The sequence below is a fragment of the Pomacea canaliculata genome, linkage group LG2 (assembly GCF_003073045.1).
Source record: "Pomacea canaliculata isolate SZHN2017 linkage group LG2, ASM307304v1, whole genome shotgun sequence".
Taxonomy (NCBI): domain Eukaryota; kingdom Metazoa; phylum Mollusca; class Gastropoda; order Architaenioglossa; family Ampullariidae; genus Pomacea; species Pomacea canaliculata.
Genome location: NC_037591.1, coordinates 22543195 through 22557892, shown reverse-complemented (window position 1 = coordinate 22557892; position 14698 = coordinate 22543195). Strand labels below are relative to the sequence as shown.

Sequence of the window (14698 nt, the reverse complement as noted above, 5' to 3'; positions counted from 1 at the left end):
TACATCACATGGTAAGATGGTGACAGGCTAAAGATCTAACAGCACTTTGCAAGGAGGTTAATTCCTACTTTTTATCCTCCACCTCAAATAAACAAAAATTACTATTGTTAAACTAAAAAGAATTTATGAACTATGTAAAGAAAGTTAGATTCACGATGACTACCCAAGCTCTCTTTGACGAAGTGGTGAATTTAGCAAACCACTGACCATGTCCTTATGCAAAAAATTAATTAAAACAAATTGTCTGGGTAAGAACTGAGCTCACAATCTATATGGCAAAAACTCTGCTCAAAGCAGAAACTAAAGAAATCTTGTGCATCTTGTAGGCAGGGTGAGAATCATGCACAAATACTACTTTGTCACATGGAAGTAGTATGTACAAAACTGCACTGTCACATCAATCCGGAATTTTTTTTTTTTAAGAACTGATATAACTTACCAAAAAAATCTACAACCATTACCCAGCACATGTGAGTCATTCCCACAGAAAGTATAACAAGCATATCTAAGGACAGCATTCACATAGCCTCTAAAACTTAAAATGTTTGCTTTGTTTACAAGTACCAGCAGACAAACTGCTAAACGGGTTGTTTTTTGCAAATTAAAAACAATCACTAGGGCAACAAATGACTGGCATCTACCACTTGGAAATATAGGACACAAAAAAATGACCACAAGTACAAAACAGACAAGATTAAGGAGAAAAAGGACACCATCTCATGTAAAGGAAAATCCTGGATTGTCACACATTAGGTAGTACAAAATACCTTTTTTTTAAAAAAAAAAAAATTCAATATGATAATCATAAAGCACAGCAATGATAATCTATAATGTAAAAGGTCCTATACGTAAAATACAAATCTGAAACTTACAATTTACTAACTGAACAAGAAAAATTTACCAGATCCCGAAACACTTTAACCCCCATGCTTACTGGTTCTAGCAGAAAGTTCCTGGCAGGAGTAGAGAAAGGGCTAAAAGGCTCCAGACGCTATAACATTGGAGTGCTTTAACAACTTCTACACAGTGTGCTGTTTTACTGGAAGATAAATTTGCATAACAGGCTGTAATTTAAGGAGAGGTGGGGTAAAGAAGGTAAAGAAAAGGCAGCAGAAATATGCAAGTAAGGAAATTTGTTGGTGAGCACACTATGTAAGGAGCTAAACACAGGTGAAAGAATCAAAAACTCATTTGAACTTATTCAAACACAGCCATGCATACGTGCAGACACACACCCGTGCACACACTCATACACACAGCCTCATCATGATCCAGTACCAGTATGACTGCCAACACATCATACCCACATGCTGTGATAAGCAACAATATTTGGTGTCAGAATTCATCTTGAAAGGATAGAGTTGGAAGGAATTTTGACTGAAGGTATCGGGTATCAATAAGCCACAGTAACAAGTTAGTGTCAATACAATGCTGTAAAACTGTATCAAATCAAATAAGAACAATTCCTTAGTCTGTTATCAATTCTTTTGAAGAAAAGCCACACCCACTTTTAACTCCTGCCTTTGCCAAGATACACCAATGTTTTTCAGGTCTGCATTTCAAAAACAGTTTTGCTAGTTTAGTTTGAAAAAATAAAATTAATTGGCAACACACATGCTCTTTAGCAAATGGCTTTCCTCCTGGGTTCTTCAAGTCTTACACTGTGAGGAGGAGAAATAGTATGATCATGATCTAGATCACATGATCTAGAAACTTATCAACTGTCTCCACCTCTATCCTTTTCTCCTTTCCACTTGGAGAAGAAAAAAATGATTAGGAAAGCTAATGCTTTTGGATCACAGGCAAGAACATTCTTAGCTAAGCATACAAGGAAACTGCCTGCCTTTATTTTGTACTGACACTACAAAGCACACCCTCAGAAACAACAATAACAAAGGAGGAAAAAGCACTATAAAGACTTAAAAGTTTTTTAAAATTCAGTCTGAACCCAGAAGTATGTACTACTAAAAAACTTCCCAAATCTGTTGCTCCAGGTTGAGGGAATGTAGGGCATAGAATGGCATCGCAAGTGTAAGAGAACTCTTCCATTCAGTCATCATTATTGTACTATCCTTGTACATTATGAAATATTAAAATGCTGGAGCTTTAAAAATGGTGAAATCTTTCTGATTTATAAAAACAGGGAAGAAAAAAACAAAATACTTAAAACAAGTCTGTTAACAGCTAAGAAAATAAATTATCCTAAATGTGTCAAACAGAAAAACAAAACTCAACAGGGTGTAGAAATGCACTTGCTACACATGCAGTTAATATTTTATAAAACATACTAAGCTACATAATAAGACTCTGGTACTTCTTGTAAATATTTATTAGTTTTATTAGTTAGGTAAACAGTGTATATAACTGGGACTGGGTTAAATAATGAGGTCAAAGAAAGGGACAGAATGTTGTAGAAATGCTGTGTAGGTGTGTATTGCAACCGAAGTGCTAAAAATACATATGTTTATTTTGTTTACTTTTATTTATTATTCTACATCTGTCTGAACAAAAATGAATAATCTCAGTGCAGCGACTGAGGTGAAGAAATGCAAGAGTAGTCTTACCTTGGCTGAATCTTTAAGGTGCAACATGGCTGGATCACTAACAGGTTTTCCAGAAGCATTTTTTGTGGCACTTATCAGATCGGAGAGAGCAGAGGCGACATCTTTGACTGCATTTATGAGTAAGACCTTTGTCGAAGGGAGGAGAAAACAGCATGCCAATCAAGTTGCATTCACTGCAGAAGTGCATCAAGGGGGATAATTTGTGGCCACCACTCTGATCATAAATATACTCCTAGCAGCACCAGTGAAATATGCAGCTCTCTGACCTCTGAACTTTGTATTTTAATCTTTTCAGCATGTTAATGCTTCTTTTCTTGGGCTCTTCTCTAAATATTCTTACATAATTTTCTTAAAATTTCAAACATAATTAATGTCCTGAAGAAAATATTTTTAAATCGACTAAAGAGAACCTACTATGTATCACAAGACCATAGCAGCAGACAAAGCCTATTACAGAACCACAGCAACTGCAATCTTATCACAGAAATTAAAAAAAATCATGCCTACATCATCAACACCCTATTTTTCACTCTAAACAGATTTGGAAAACCACTACCCACTAAATTAGTTTCTAGAACAGATAATTAGGTCAGGTTTCTGCATATAACAAACTGGGCCCCTGGTAGGCAACACACATCCAAATAATAACACAAACATGGGTTACAGCAATATAAAAATAGAGTACATATGTTTATGTCTGTGTATTTTCAATGTTACATGCTGGGGGCCAGGTAGATGCAAACTACTATATAGTTCACTCAACCAATGCTAAAAGTTGAGGGTTGGTGCACAGTGGCCTTTAGGACGGCTCAAAATGTCTTAAACTGTTCAAGTCAAACACTTATTGCTGAACAATGACAACCAAAGTATACTCCATAGAGATGAATGTTTGAAATTTAATACATGGCACAGAAGGTTGAGCATCCAAAAAGTATTTGTAAGCTTTTTTATGAACAGCCCTTTCACCTTTAAAAGAGTGCTTATTACCAAGCAGCAGTATGCATATGAAGCTGTTGGATCTTGTTTTTATTTTGAATTCTCTTCAATAACCCACCCTATATTATTAATTTTAATAAATGTACCTCCAGATACCCAAATATGGAAAAAGCTGAAATATCCAAATCCTTGCATATTAACCTTTTAAAAAAGACAACTATAAAATTACTTGGATCTATAACCAAACCACCATTTTATTTGTGGTCAAGCAGAACTTTGTTTAGTAAAGACTTTTTAAATATGGTAACGAGGCATGTTTGACTTGCACAGCCTATGGTGTGATTGATCAAGTTTTATAAGGATTATATATCATACCACAATTAAATAATATGGAAACATCTACCACACGCACATGGTAACTTCCAGAAGTATATACAGTACACAGCATCCCTCAAAAACAACTGGTTTTCATAACATTTTGCATATCTATCCTACAATATAAATATAGAGTATCACAGTAATATGTGGGAAAAATGTAGGTTTGATCTACGACGTGGAACATTTAATCTGCCACTGAATAATGTACATTACTTTCTCAAGCTTTCAAGCTTTGGCATTTAGGCTTTAAATAAGCTAGTATAAACACTTGCCACAAGAATTTGAAGCTTCACTTTATTATGAGAACCAGATGAAGCCAAGGGCAATTCATACCAACTTACAACTAAATCTCTCTATCACCTGCATGCAAAACTTCATGGATCAGGCAGCTCTGCAACAGTTTATCTAATCCAACAACATCCATATTATCTAACACCCCTTCACCAAATGTATGGAAGTAAACAGATGCTCTTGCTTGAGACATTCAGCTGATTTGGGTTTCTAGTAGAAATACTTTTATTTTCAAAAAAGTTTTGATATTATTATAAAACCTATAAACACGTGAGAGATGTTTGATGGTTTGTTTTCTGCACGTGTGTGTGTGTGTGTTTGTTTTGCTTACAACTCTAGGTTACCAAGAATGCTTTATGTTTATTGTCATATGTAAACTACTGGCATGTGTGTGCGCCTATACTGTATACAGCTGTTTGTACAAATAAATGCAATCTGCCTTTAATCTGCTGAGATTACACAGTTAGCACTATCTTAAATCATATTCTTTCCTTCATTTAAAGCTGTAATATTCCTTTTCTTACCACCTAAGTTTGTCTCCTAGCTAGCTACACTGTTGCCAATAATAGTTCAAATACGTTCCAAAAGCAGAAGGGTCAATAGCTAATGACAACTTCTATAAGCGTGCAATTTTAGATGCCTTAAGTGAAAATACCTCAGGACCTATTCTCAGTAATGTACCTGGTCCATGCAGCTGTCTCCAAGCAATCATGCAGCACCACCATTCGATACATACCTGGGCTTCTGGCTGATCTGAGCCTAAAGCTCCAGCCCCCAGCTTGACAACATCAGCCAGGCGAGTGATAGTTTTGACCGCCGCTTGAGCAGCAGCTGCCAGCTGCTCTTGGTTTGAGGCTGCTCCAGCTACTAGCATCTTAGTGTCTTCCACCAGGGCTTTTGCTGTTTTGAGTATGTTTTCCCTGTCCAAATAACCAACACACTTCTTAAATGACGACATTGGTGGAGGTGATTGTGAACAGATGGGATCAATCCTCACTATTCTAAATGGCCCAACAAAATTAGGATGTAACACAAACTAGCTTTAATCAGGCAAGTTCAAGACTAGAGAATGGTATATATAATCAAGGCAGAAGTATAAATAAGCTAACAGTTTTCTGAAACCTATATTTACAGACATCACCAACTGAGACTATTATTTCACCAATCATGTTCCATATGCCTCCAACTTTCTTCTTGTTAAAGGGAAGTTTTGGCACAGTGGAAGACCACCACCACTATATATTTTACAGAGATGTGTGTCTCATTTTTGCAATTTCTTAATTTTCTAAACCAGAAACATAACTAAAAGTGTGTAAAAACAGACTAAAAAAAGTCTTGCAATCATTTGCACAGGTACTGCTGACCATCCTGTAGTATCTCCTTCTTCTAGCACAATTTTATTTTCACAGCTGTTAATGTTTAAAGTTGTGAGTGATAATTTCTAAGCATCAATTCTTCTCTAACCTAAGAAACAAATTAACAAAATGATCAAAATCATTAAATTTTAAGAAAAATAAAGCCTGTTCTCTCTTCTATGCCCAGAATACACACCTACAGAGAACTAAAAGAATCATGTAAGACTGAGTCTGACCTCTGATCTGCAAATGATTCATCTCCATCTGCATTCAAGGTGCCTGCAGTGGCAAACATGATTGTAGTATCCAGGTCACCAATGATGCCACTGACAGTACTGGCTGCATTAATACAGGCCTGTGTGCCACGGGAACCTGCCTGAAGGGCTGCCAGTACATATGACACCTGCGCACAAAACATGTCCATGTTTACCTCTTACAATGACATTGGAAGCTACAAGAATAATCATGAAAAATGTATATAACTATATCCTGATATCCTGGTACTAATAAATATAGAAGAAAAAGCTACAATCATTGACCAATGTTTTGGCCTCCATGTGGCGTTCGGAAATCTAACTGTAAAATGGTTTTGTACTCTGCATGTTTATAATAAAATACTTAAAATTCTGTTTACTTTGCAGGCCTCAAAGAGGCATTAAAACTATATCTCAGCTGTTCTTGTTTCCTCATCCTAGTAAGCTGTTAAAATCATTACCTTTTCATTGATTGAACGGGCATGCTCGCTTAAATCACGTTCAGCATAAGTGTCAGATGGGTTGGCCTGAAGAAAACCAGCATCCTGAACCAACTCAATGCATGATTTGCCAAGGTCCTGAACTGTCATTCGAATCCTGTTGGCAATCTACAAAAAGACATTTAAATATTTAAAGAACAGTTTTCTAAAGGCTAACCAATAAAGCAATTTTTACAGACAAATGGAAAAAGTGATTAACTAGGTCAAGAGTTCTTTAACCCCCTTTTTATTCACTTCTGAATTAAGAGTTTTGGAAGACATCAGTAAGTGGGTTAATAACAGCAGTGCACATTAGGATTTATGACAACATGTATGACACTTACATCAGAGCTGGTGGTGGCACCGGCAGCTCCACAAGAAGCACTGGCTAGCTGAGCGTAATCCCTAGTCAGCTGGTTAGCCAACACACCTAGTTGACCCACATTGGTGGTTGATTTGCCAATCTGCACACACACACCAGATGGTAAGAATATGGACTACCCACAAATGCACATATCTTTCTATCTTTCCTAGAGAAGAAATAAAATCTACTTTATAGTTTTGGTAGAAAAGGGTAATTGAGGCTCTTGTGTATTATTCTTGGGAGTCCTGCAGAAATCTTGGTGAAAAAAAAAAACTTACCATATCTTGAGCTGTGCGGGCAATCTGCTTGGCCAAGCGAACCATGTTGGTCTGGTGGTCAACAAATGATACAGTTTCGCTGGTCACCATATGCTCTTCTGTCTGTCAAAACATTCCACAAGCTTATTAAAGATGGTCAGTTCTTCCAAAACACAGCATCAATAGTTTCCAAATATTTGTCCAAATTAGGACTGATGGTTTACGAGTTTTGCAGTTCAATTTTCTTGCTATTTTAAATGGATGATAGTTGCACCCTTTTGTTAAAAGAGACAAGGCATACACATTTATCTAGTTCCCAAAACTGAGACTTCGTTAACAGGGCTTCTGATAAGGCTAAATTCTTTGGGGTCCCAGGGACCCCTTCTTCAGATTTTTAAGGGGACCCCATTGACGAAAATTGAAGGGGTCCTCCGAACTTTTAATGCGTACTGTACGCAATTTTTTGCGTAAGCAGAAGCCCTGGTTAACCCTTAAATTACACAGTTTTAGTAAATTGCAATGACATTATCTGTACAATTTCTAAGTATGATATGTTTCAGGTCTCGCTTACACTGCCAGTTAATCCACATACCCTGGCAATAGATTTGGAAATGCTGTCAATCATATTGGATACAACACCAGCCTGTGATGCTGCCTCTTCTACACTCTGCAGCAAATCTTGTAGGACGTCTTTCATGTCATTGGCTGCTGTGTCTATAGATGTATGGGCCTGTGTGGCCTGCCACAAGCACACACTTTCATCAGTTTTGTCAATTTATCTCCAACCAGCAATACCCATTTCACGTATCAGGTAATCAAAAAGAATTAAAAAAATAAAAATAAATTTTAAAACAATTTTTTTAAAGTTTAACAAGAAAAAGAAAAAATTGCAGCAGGTCACTACAATGAATAAGAAAAAAGGTTACGCAAAGAAAAATGAGAAAAGAAGAAAAGTAGAAAGGGTAAATAAAGAGAGGCTTCTAAAAAATGAAAGATTAAACAAAATCTCAGAATGCAGATCTTACTTTAGGATTGCCTCCGCCCTCTTTCACAGCATATGTATACTGCAGAGCAGATTCCACAACTGTCTTGGTCAGGTCCAGAATATTCATCTGTTGTTTAGAATTTAAGGTTTTGGATGCTGCACCAATTGCTCCTTCAGCCAGTGGCTCAAAATATGAGATTACTGTTGACACCTGTATAAAATACAGCAAACAGCTATGAAGTAAATGAAATAACTAATCAAAAAAGCTACACCTGTTTTCTTCTCTTTCAAGGACAGGTGACTAACATGGCCAGTAATGAAATAAAAAAAGTGTGTGTGCGCGTGCACACCCATGCAATTGTGCTTTTGCTTACAAAAATATGTATGAGGAAGGAAAGGACGCCATACCAAATGACCAAGATTTTCTGGCTCATGTTTTGCTGCTTGCCGAATTTCATCCACATGGTCAAAGATCTCATGGGCGCTGCTGATCATCTGCTCCTGGAAACCCTGGAGGCAACAGTTAATAGGAATTTGTAGATGAAAAATTTTCATATGCAACAGTTTTCATGAGACTGAATAGTACTAATACTCCTGTGAAGTAAGTACTTAAGTATTCTCTCTAATAATCTTAACATTCATTCAGGCAATTCTATAAAAATTTAGGCTCCTGATGTTCCATTCTTGTTTTCCAAACCTTCAAGACCACAGTTAAGAAGCAAGGGTAAGCTGTTGTCCTGGGGATAGAGAACTCTAGGACAGGCATCTTATCTCTGTAGTTATAAAGTGGTGTCCAGATGCCACAAATGTAGCTGTACCCCTGGTACTATAGTTAGAAAGCAGTGGCAAAGATGTTCTAGGGTACATTAATAATAATAAATGCAAAATTTGTAAAGCGCATACTCACACTCCTAAGGAGTATGCTCTTAGCGCCTAAGAAAAAGAACCAAAAATAGCATACGAGGGACAGGAAAACAAAAAAAAAATAACTTATGAATTAAAAGAATTTACAACAGTACTAACAAAGAATAAAATCAAATAAAGAAAACACAAAGAGGAACCAAATAACAAGAACAAGAGATGATAGTAACAATATATTGTAAAAGGAAGGGTATGAAAAAGGACTAGCATTATGGGAAAGGCTGTTAGGAGTAATGTTTACGGAAAAAGTGCATTTTTAGTGCAAGTTTAAAGGATTCAATAGTAGGTAGATGGTGGATATGGAAAGGGAGAGAGTTCCATTTTTCGCTGCACAATAACCAAAAAAAAAAAAAAAAAAAATTAACATAAAAAATGTTTGGAAGAGGAAGTTGTGGGGGGTAGGGTCTGTTCACTGCTTCGCAACTTTGGAGACAAGAGGCTTGCCCTTTGCTTCCCCACTTTGTGCTATGGAAACATTATTAAACCTTGCTTCATAACTACACCTCCTTGTGCCTTTTCTTAAACAGTTTTCAAAACATTATTATCGTATCAACCACACCAATAGGTTTTGGGGAGAGATAATGTAGGCATCGAGCTTATCCTCAATATGCAGGATTAAACATAAGCAGTCATATCAAGTCAACAGGTAAAAAACATTTATACAGGACTTACTTTGAGAGTATTAGTGTCGCGAGGTACAAGATTCTGGCGAATAGCCTCCAATGATGCTTGGTCAAGTTTGTGGATAGTGCGATTCAAGTCTCCAACGGCTTGGTCACACTCCTTCTGACCTGGTGCACTGTCTCTGTTGAGAAGATAAACCACTTCCATTAAAGCAACAGCTTCTATGCTATTTACCAAGAGGCATCTTAGTCACACATTTTACACTGTTTATAATGGTGTATGTGATCACAGTTGCATATGGTACACTGTATATACCATTAATCTTCACCTTATTTACATGCATGGTGTTTTGCATACTCACTTAATGGAGGACACAAGGCGCTTAATGGAGTCAGAAACACTCTTGGAGTGACTGGAATAAAGTTGGTAAATGGCTGGGTCTCGTGGGTTGACAGCCAGCTGTTTGGCTGCTTGCAGCATGTGGCAGGCTCCATCCACCATCGCTCTCCCTGCTACTGTGATAGGTTCCTGTGCTTGTCGTGCCTGTAAATGTGGTTTCACTTAAAGGCCAACTCTTAAACTTATCCAAATATAAATACCACTTACTGATCTACAAATGCTATTTACAATCATTCAGATGTCACTGCTGCCCAACTGCACTACTTCTTTGCGTAACTGTTACCCTACTCTGTGCATATCTCTTCACATTAAATCAGTTATCAGTTGCTTACCAGCTACTGTGCTTGCTTAGAGATTGCCTTATTTTCTCATGTATTTCTAATCTTGTCAACCATGTAAACATACTCTATGTCCTCAGTAGTCAATGTGCATTACAATAGTGTCTTATTTTCTTATTTGTCCAGGGTTGCCCAGAATGTACAAAACTTTGACGGACAGTTTCATTTTTGTTTGTATGTACCATGCTAAATATAGCTATTGTACACTTTATTTTACAACAGCACATCTGACTTGCATTCATACTTTGTCTGACCTTGACAGCACCATCTTTTTAAAGCATACCTGTGCACTGATCTTTGCAGGTTTACTGGCAAACTCAGGCGAAGAGGCGAAAGTTGTCAACTCGTCTACAGCATCTGTCAAAGGTTTTGCAGCTTCTGCACATCTGCGTCGATTCTCCTCTGTAAAGTCACTATCAAGGGCCTGAAGAAAACGATAAAATCATGTTAACAGGTAGATATTCTTTCTCTTTCTAAACCAATGGCAGTGAGTTGCAATATCAAGATAGCACCAACAACATCTGACAAAGCACTGCCAGATCTATACAGTGGTTGTTAATCAGGAACTCAGAGAACTGCTTGTGGCATTCACAAGCCCAAACATCTCAATGAAACCTTACATTGCATGCCCATATATATATCTAAAACACACACACACAGGCACATGCTTATTTCCTATCAGAGTTTTCTGCCACTGAATAAATCGACAGATGTTAAAACAGAATCTCTTTACCTTGATAGCTTTGACAAGACTTGCAGTGCTGTTGGCTACATCTTTTGCACTCTGCACAAAATGACGTTTTGCCACAGGATTGGCTGTTTTTGAAGATGCAAGACGACAGGCATTGCAGAGAGCAGATGTGTGTTTGGCTACAACTGTAGCAGCAGACAAAACCTGCAAAAAAAGGAGATTAATGATGGATAACTGATCCACTGATAAAAGGCCCTTAAATAGTCTGCAGGTCACCCAGGTTAATGTTTGCAAATATCTACTAAACTTTTTTGCAGTTGAGGCAGACATCAAGCAATCAACAGTGAATCTAATGACTTGGAGATCATGCCATGTGCTGGAAAATCTGGCATCTACAGACATGCCACTAAAAAGATAGTCATTATAGATGACATGAGAACAGAAACTATTTTAGTTATCAGAACTGGATATGTGCACATGCATTTCCAGGCTGTTTACTTATAAAGTAGTATTTCTTACTCTATAATACTGATATACAAATATTTACCTTAATCTGTTGATAGCATTTTTAGTGCCAATTAATTCCAATTTATCAACAATTTTTAAGAGCTAATGCCTTTGCAATTTAGATAATAGCAACTTGCTCTTCACAATAGTAGTAACAGCCAGTTGCTAAACAATAAAGAGCAAAACAGTAATTGTTTGTAAAATTGTTATGGGCAAATATTCCAAATACTAGCAGTATTTTGATACTGATGACACTTCTGAATACAGTTAATTCATCCCTATAAATAAATGATTGTGCAATCTATACACTATACCTGTTGTTAACTATTAACAATATAACAAATATATTTGCTTGATGAACAGGATAGTAATTCTACTACTCTTCAACAGAACAAAATGTAATATATATTTCTTTTGCATCAACACTCCCTTTTCTGCAGTTTAAAGAAATTAATGAACAAGACTAATTCTTCAAAATCACTGTCCTTGAAACAGCTATGTTACCAAACCCTGTTCACTATAATTTAAATACCTGAAATGTACCGGAAGAAATCAAAGCATTACCAGCAGAAAGAAAATTGACTACAACAGTGTGACAACAACCAATACAAAGGGGTGTAATCTAATGCTGTCTTACTCCACTAAATTAGCCTGCTTTTTAAATACGATTGTTAAGATAGTGTTAATGCTCATACCAAAAGATACAACAAAATGTTTACATTGCTTCAGGAAAAAAATAAGCTTCTGGTTGTATTTTAAAGTTTGTTTATAAAATTTTGTGAGAATGTTCAACATGTCACAATCAAATTAATATTTAAGATCCTGTCCTTTCACTTACCTGGTGAGAGAAAATGACAGACACTACTAAAGAAACAAAATTTCATATGCTATACAGACTGTGTGCAGTCAGAAAACAAGCAGAACGTGCCCAACACAGAGTATTGGGGTAGCTGGGGCAAGCACTTCTTGACAATGCCAAGCAAAAGATAAAGGTAACAAGGAAAAATTAAGTGCAAGTGTTTCTGACTGCACCCCATGCAGTACATCCCTTCATCTAGATTTTATTCTGCCTGTAGGTAGTACAGCATTTTCATAAAGTCTCATGTGCTTATTAGAGATCATGAACTGTGACAACAGTCTTGTGCTGGAGCCTGTATCTAACATTTCCTGCACAGTGCTTCATGCTAACACTGATGCAAAGATGATTAGTGTTATTTGTCCTTCAAGATTGTTGTTGGCATCACTGGTTCACATCCAATGTCAGTGTTCATGAAACTACATTTACAATGTTTTGTTGAGGGAAAATGTTGGTGCATTCTGCAGACATGCATGAAAACATGCTTTAATGGTTCTAAGAGACAATTTCTGTCCATGCTTCTAAATTCATAAATGCACATTTGAATGCGTGCAAGCAAACACATGCTTGTATATGCACATCTCACACACGTCTCTCTTGTACGCACACACAGAAGCATACTTATCAATAAAATAAGTATATTGTATTCATAATAACTGCAAATTCTGAAAAATTTTTTTTATATAAATGTAGTTTTAACACAGACTGTAGCAAAGGAAATCTATAATGTGGTGTTTGGCTGCTAGATCAGTAAAGCAGCTGGACAGTAGCAAACACCTGCATGTGACGTCTCTGGGAAGGCAAATCTACAACAAGAAGACAGCCACTGAGCAAATGAGGACACTCAAATATGCAGGGGTCAGGGGTTTCAGTGGTATGAAGTGTGATGACACCAAAGGAGACTTGTACAGAGTATAGTTCGCTGTACAAAAAAAATTGCAGTACACTGTTTGCTTACCATGGACCGAAGTGTCCAGGAGGCATAATACTTGACAAGGGAGACAAAGAGACATAGGCACAATTACTTTGGAACTGAAATATTTTTGACACAAAAAGTGCGAAACTGCTTTGAAAACAATAGAAACTAATGTCATATATTTTTCAATCTTGTTATTGCATTCATATTTCCTATCAATAAATTTAAGAATATTACTAAAGGAACTAGTTATTGTCAATCTAGGAGTTGTACCGAGCTTTTTGGACACCTTTTACAACAGCAGTCACCACTGTTCACTTCAAGTAAAATATTCCTGTAATCTTGATCTGGAGTGCAACACTTGGTGGGTTGAAATAATTACAGACATCTTTACCTGTAATTGTGTAAATGGTAATTGGTTATACTGTTTCAGCAAGATTAACAACTTATTACTAGAGCAGTAAAGTTGATACTTATTAATTACATTCTCTAGGCAGTATTTCACTACATACTTTTTAAAAAATGCATTAACTGATGTTAGCATCTACAATCATTACAAATACATTAGCCATGATTTTAGCAATCAGCTTAGCAATTAAAATCTGCACAGGTTTTCCAGCGCACTGACATTATTCAAACTTCAAAAATATAGTTCTACTGCTACTGTTTGGTTGGATTTTCTCTCTAAGTTTTCTTATTTTCATGATCAACTATTTTTTAAAGCAAATTTCAATTTTCAATTTTATCTATTGGCAGTTCACTATTTTTCTTATCTTTACTTTATTGGATCATGAACAACCAGCCTCGCTTCCTTTGGCCACTAATGCAGTTTTCTTGGTACTTTCTAATTACTTTTCCACCTTGGCGTGGAATAACAGGACAAAAAGTTCCTGTCTTTACATTCCAAATAATCCAAATTCTCATTCTTTCTTTAGGAGGCTGGGGGTTGGGGAGATGCCACAAGTATCCCCTCAGTTCAACAGCAAAAAGAAAGAGGCACATCAAATAAAGATATCCTTAAAATTTTTTATGCTAATTTGTCTGAAAGCCTTTAAAAAGGGTGTGTGGCAGTAAATGGAGAATGAAGCTTGCAATAAGGCCTAAAGCACAGAGGGTATGAGCAGGAAAACTGCATTGCATGGAAGACCATATTACTCTACTTACCAATTATATTTGAAATATTACTTTACAAACTTTATCACAAATGTGATGGGCTTTTCTATTGTTCCCAGAGTGAAAAACCAAGAGACTGCAATGAATACTTGATTGAGAATGAGGCAGCAGCAAAGGTGTTTTATTTCAGTTAGAAATGTATACCCAATGCCTTCATTCTACTTTACTCAGACAACATAGCATAATCATTACAGTAACTCAGGACAGTGATTTTGGTCCTTTAGTCACCTGATGCCTTAACATAACTCCAAGGTGTAAGCCATATTTTTCAGTGAAAAATATTAGCGTGACCCATCAAGATGTAGATTCACTATGTTCAAGCAGTCCAGAAAAGAAGAGAAGCCTATAAATGGACTTTGCTGACTGGGCCATGTTGCCTTAGCATGGCACCCATGGATCAACCTGGCATG

General features: G+C 36.7%; 1 protein-coding gene across 25 annotated transcripts in view; it reads right to left on the bottom strand.

The window, feature by feature from the left end:
• LOC112556558 (talin-1-like) overlaps positions 1-14698 on the bottom strand; it is a 93452-nt gene that overhangs the window by 30832 nt on the left and 47922 nt on the right. For 20 of the 25 annotated variants that reach the window (XR_003097765.1, XR_003097766.1, XR_003097764.1 and 17 more), the window contains 14 exons: positions 13158-13187; positions 10879-11040; positions 10429-10569; positions 9770-9951; positions 9457-9589; positions 8272-8373; positions 7904-8074; positions 7471-7617; positions 6900-7001; positions 6602-6721; positions 6240-6386; positions 5761-5927; positions 4906-5089; positions 2565-2690 (listed from right to left, as the gene is read on the bottom strand). Coding sequence is in view for 21 of the 25 variants with exons in the window: in XM_025225675.1 (XP_025081460.1) it covers positions 2565-2690; positions 4906-5089; positions 5761-5927; positions 6240-6386; positions 6602-6721; positions 6900-7001; positions 7471-7617; positions 7904-8074; positions 8272-8373; positions 9457-9589; positions 9770-9951; positions 10429-10569; positions 10879-11040; positions 13158-13187 (1914 nt within the window). In the remaining 4 variants the exon portion in view is untranslated. The remainder of the gene's footprint in view (positions 1-2564; positions 2691-4905; positions 5090-5760; positions 5928-6239; positions 6387-6601; positions 6722-6899; positions 7002-7470; positions 7618-7903; positions 8075-8271; positions 8374-9456; positions 9590-9769; positions 9952-10428; positions 10570-10878; positions 11041-13157; positions 13188-14698) is intronic. The other 5 variants (XR_003097767.1, XM_025225683.1, XM_025225689.1 and 2 more) reach the window with 1 other exon arrangement.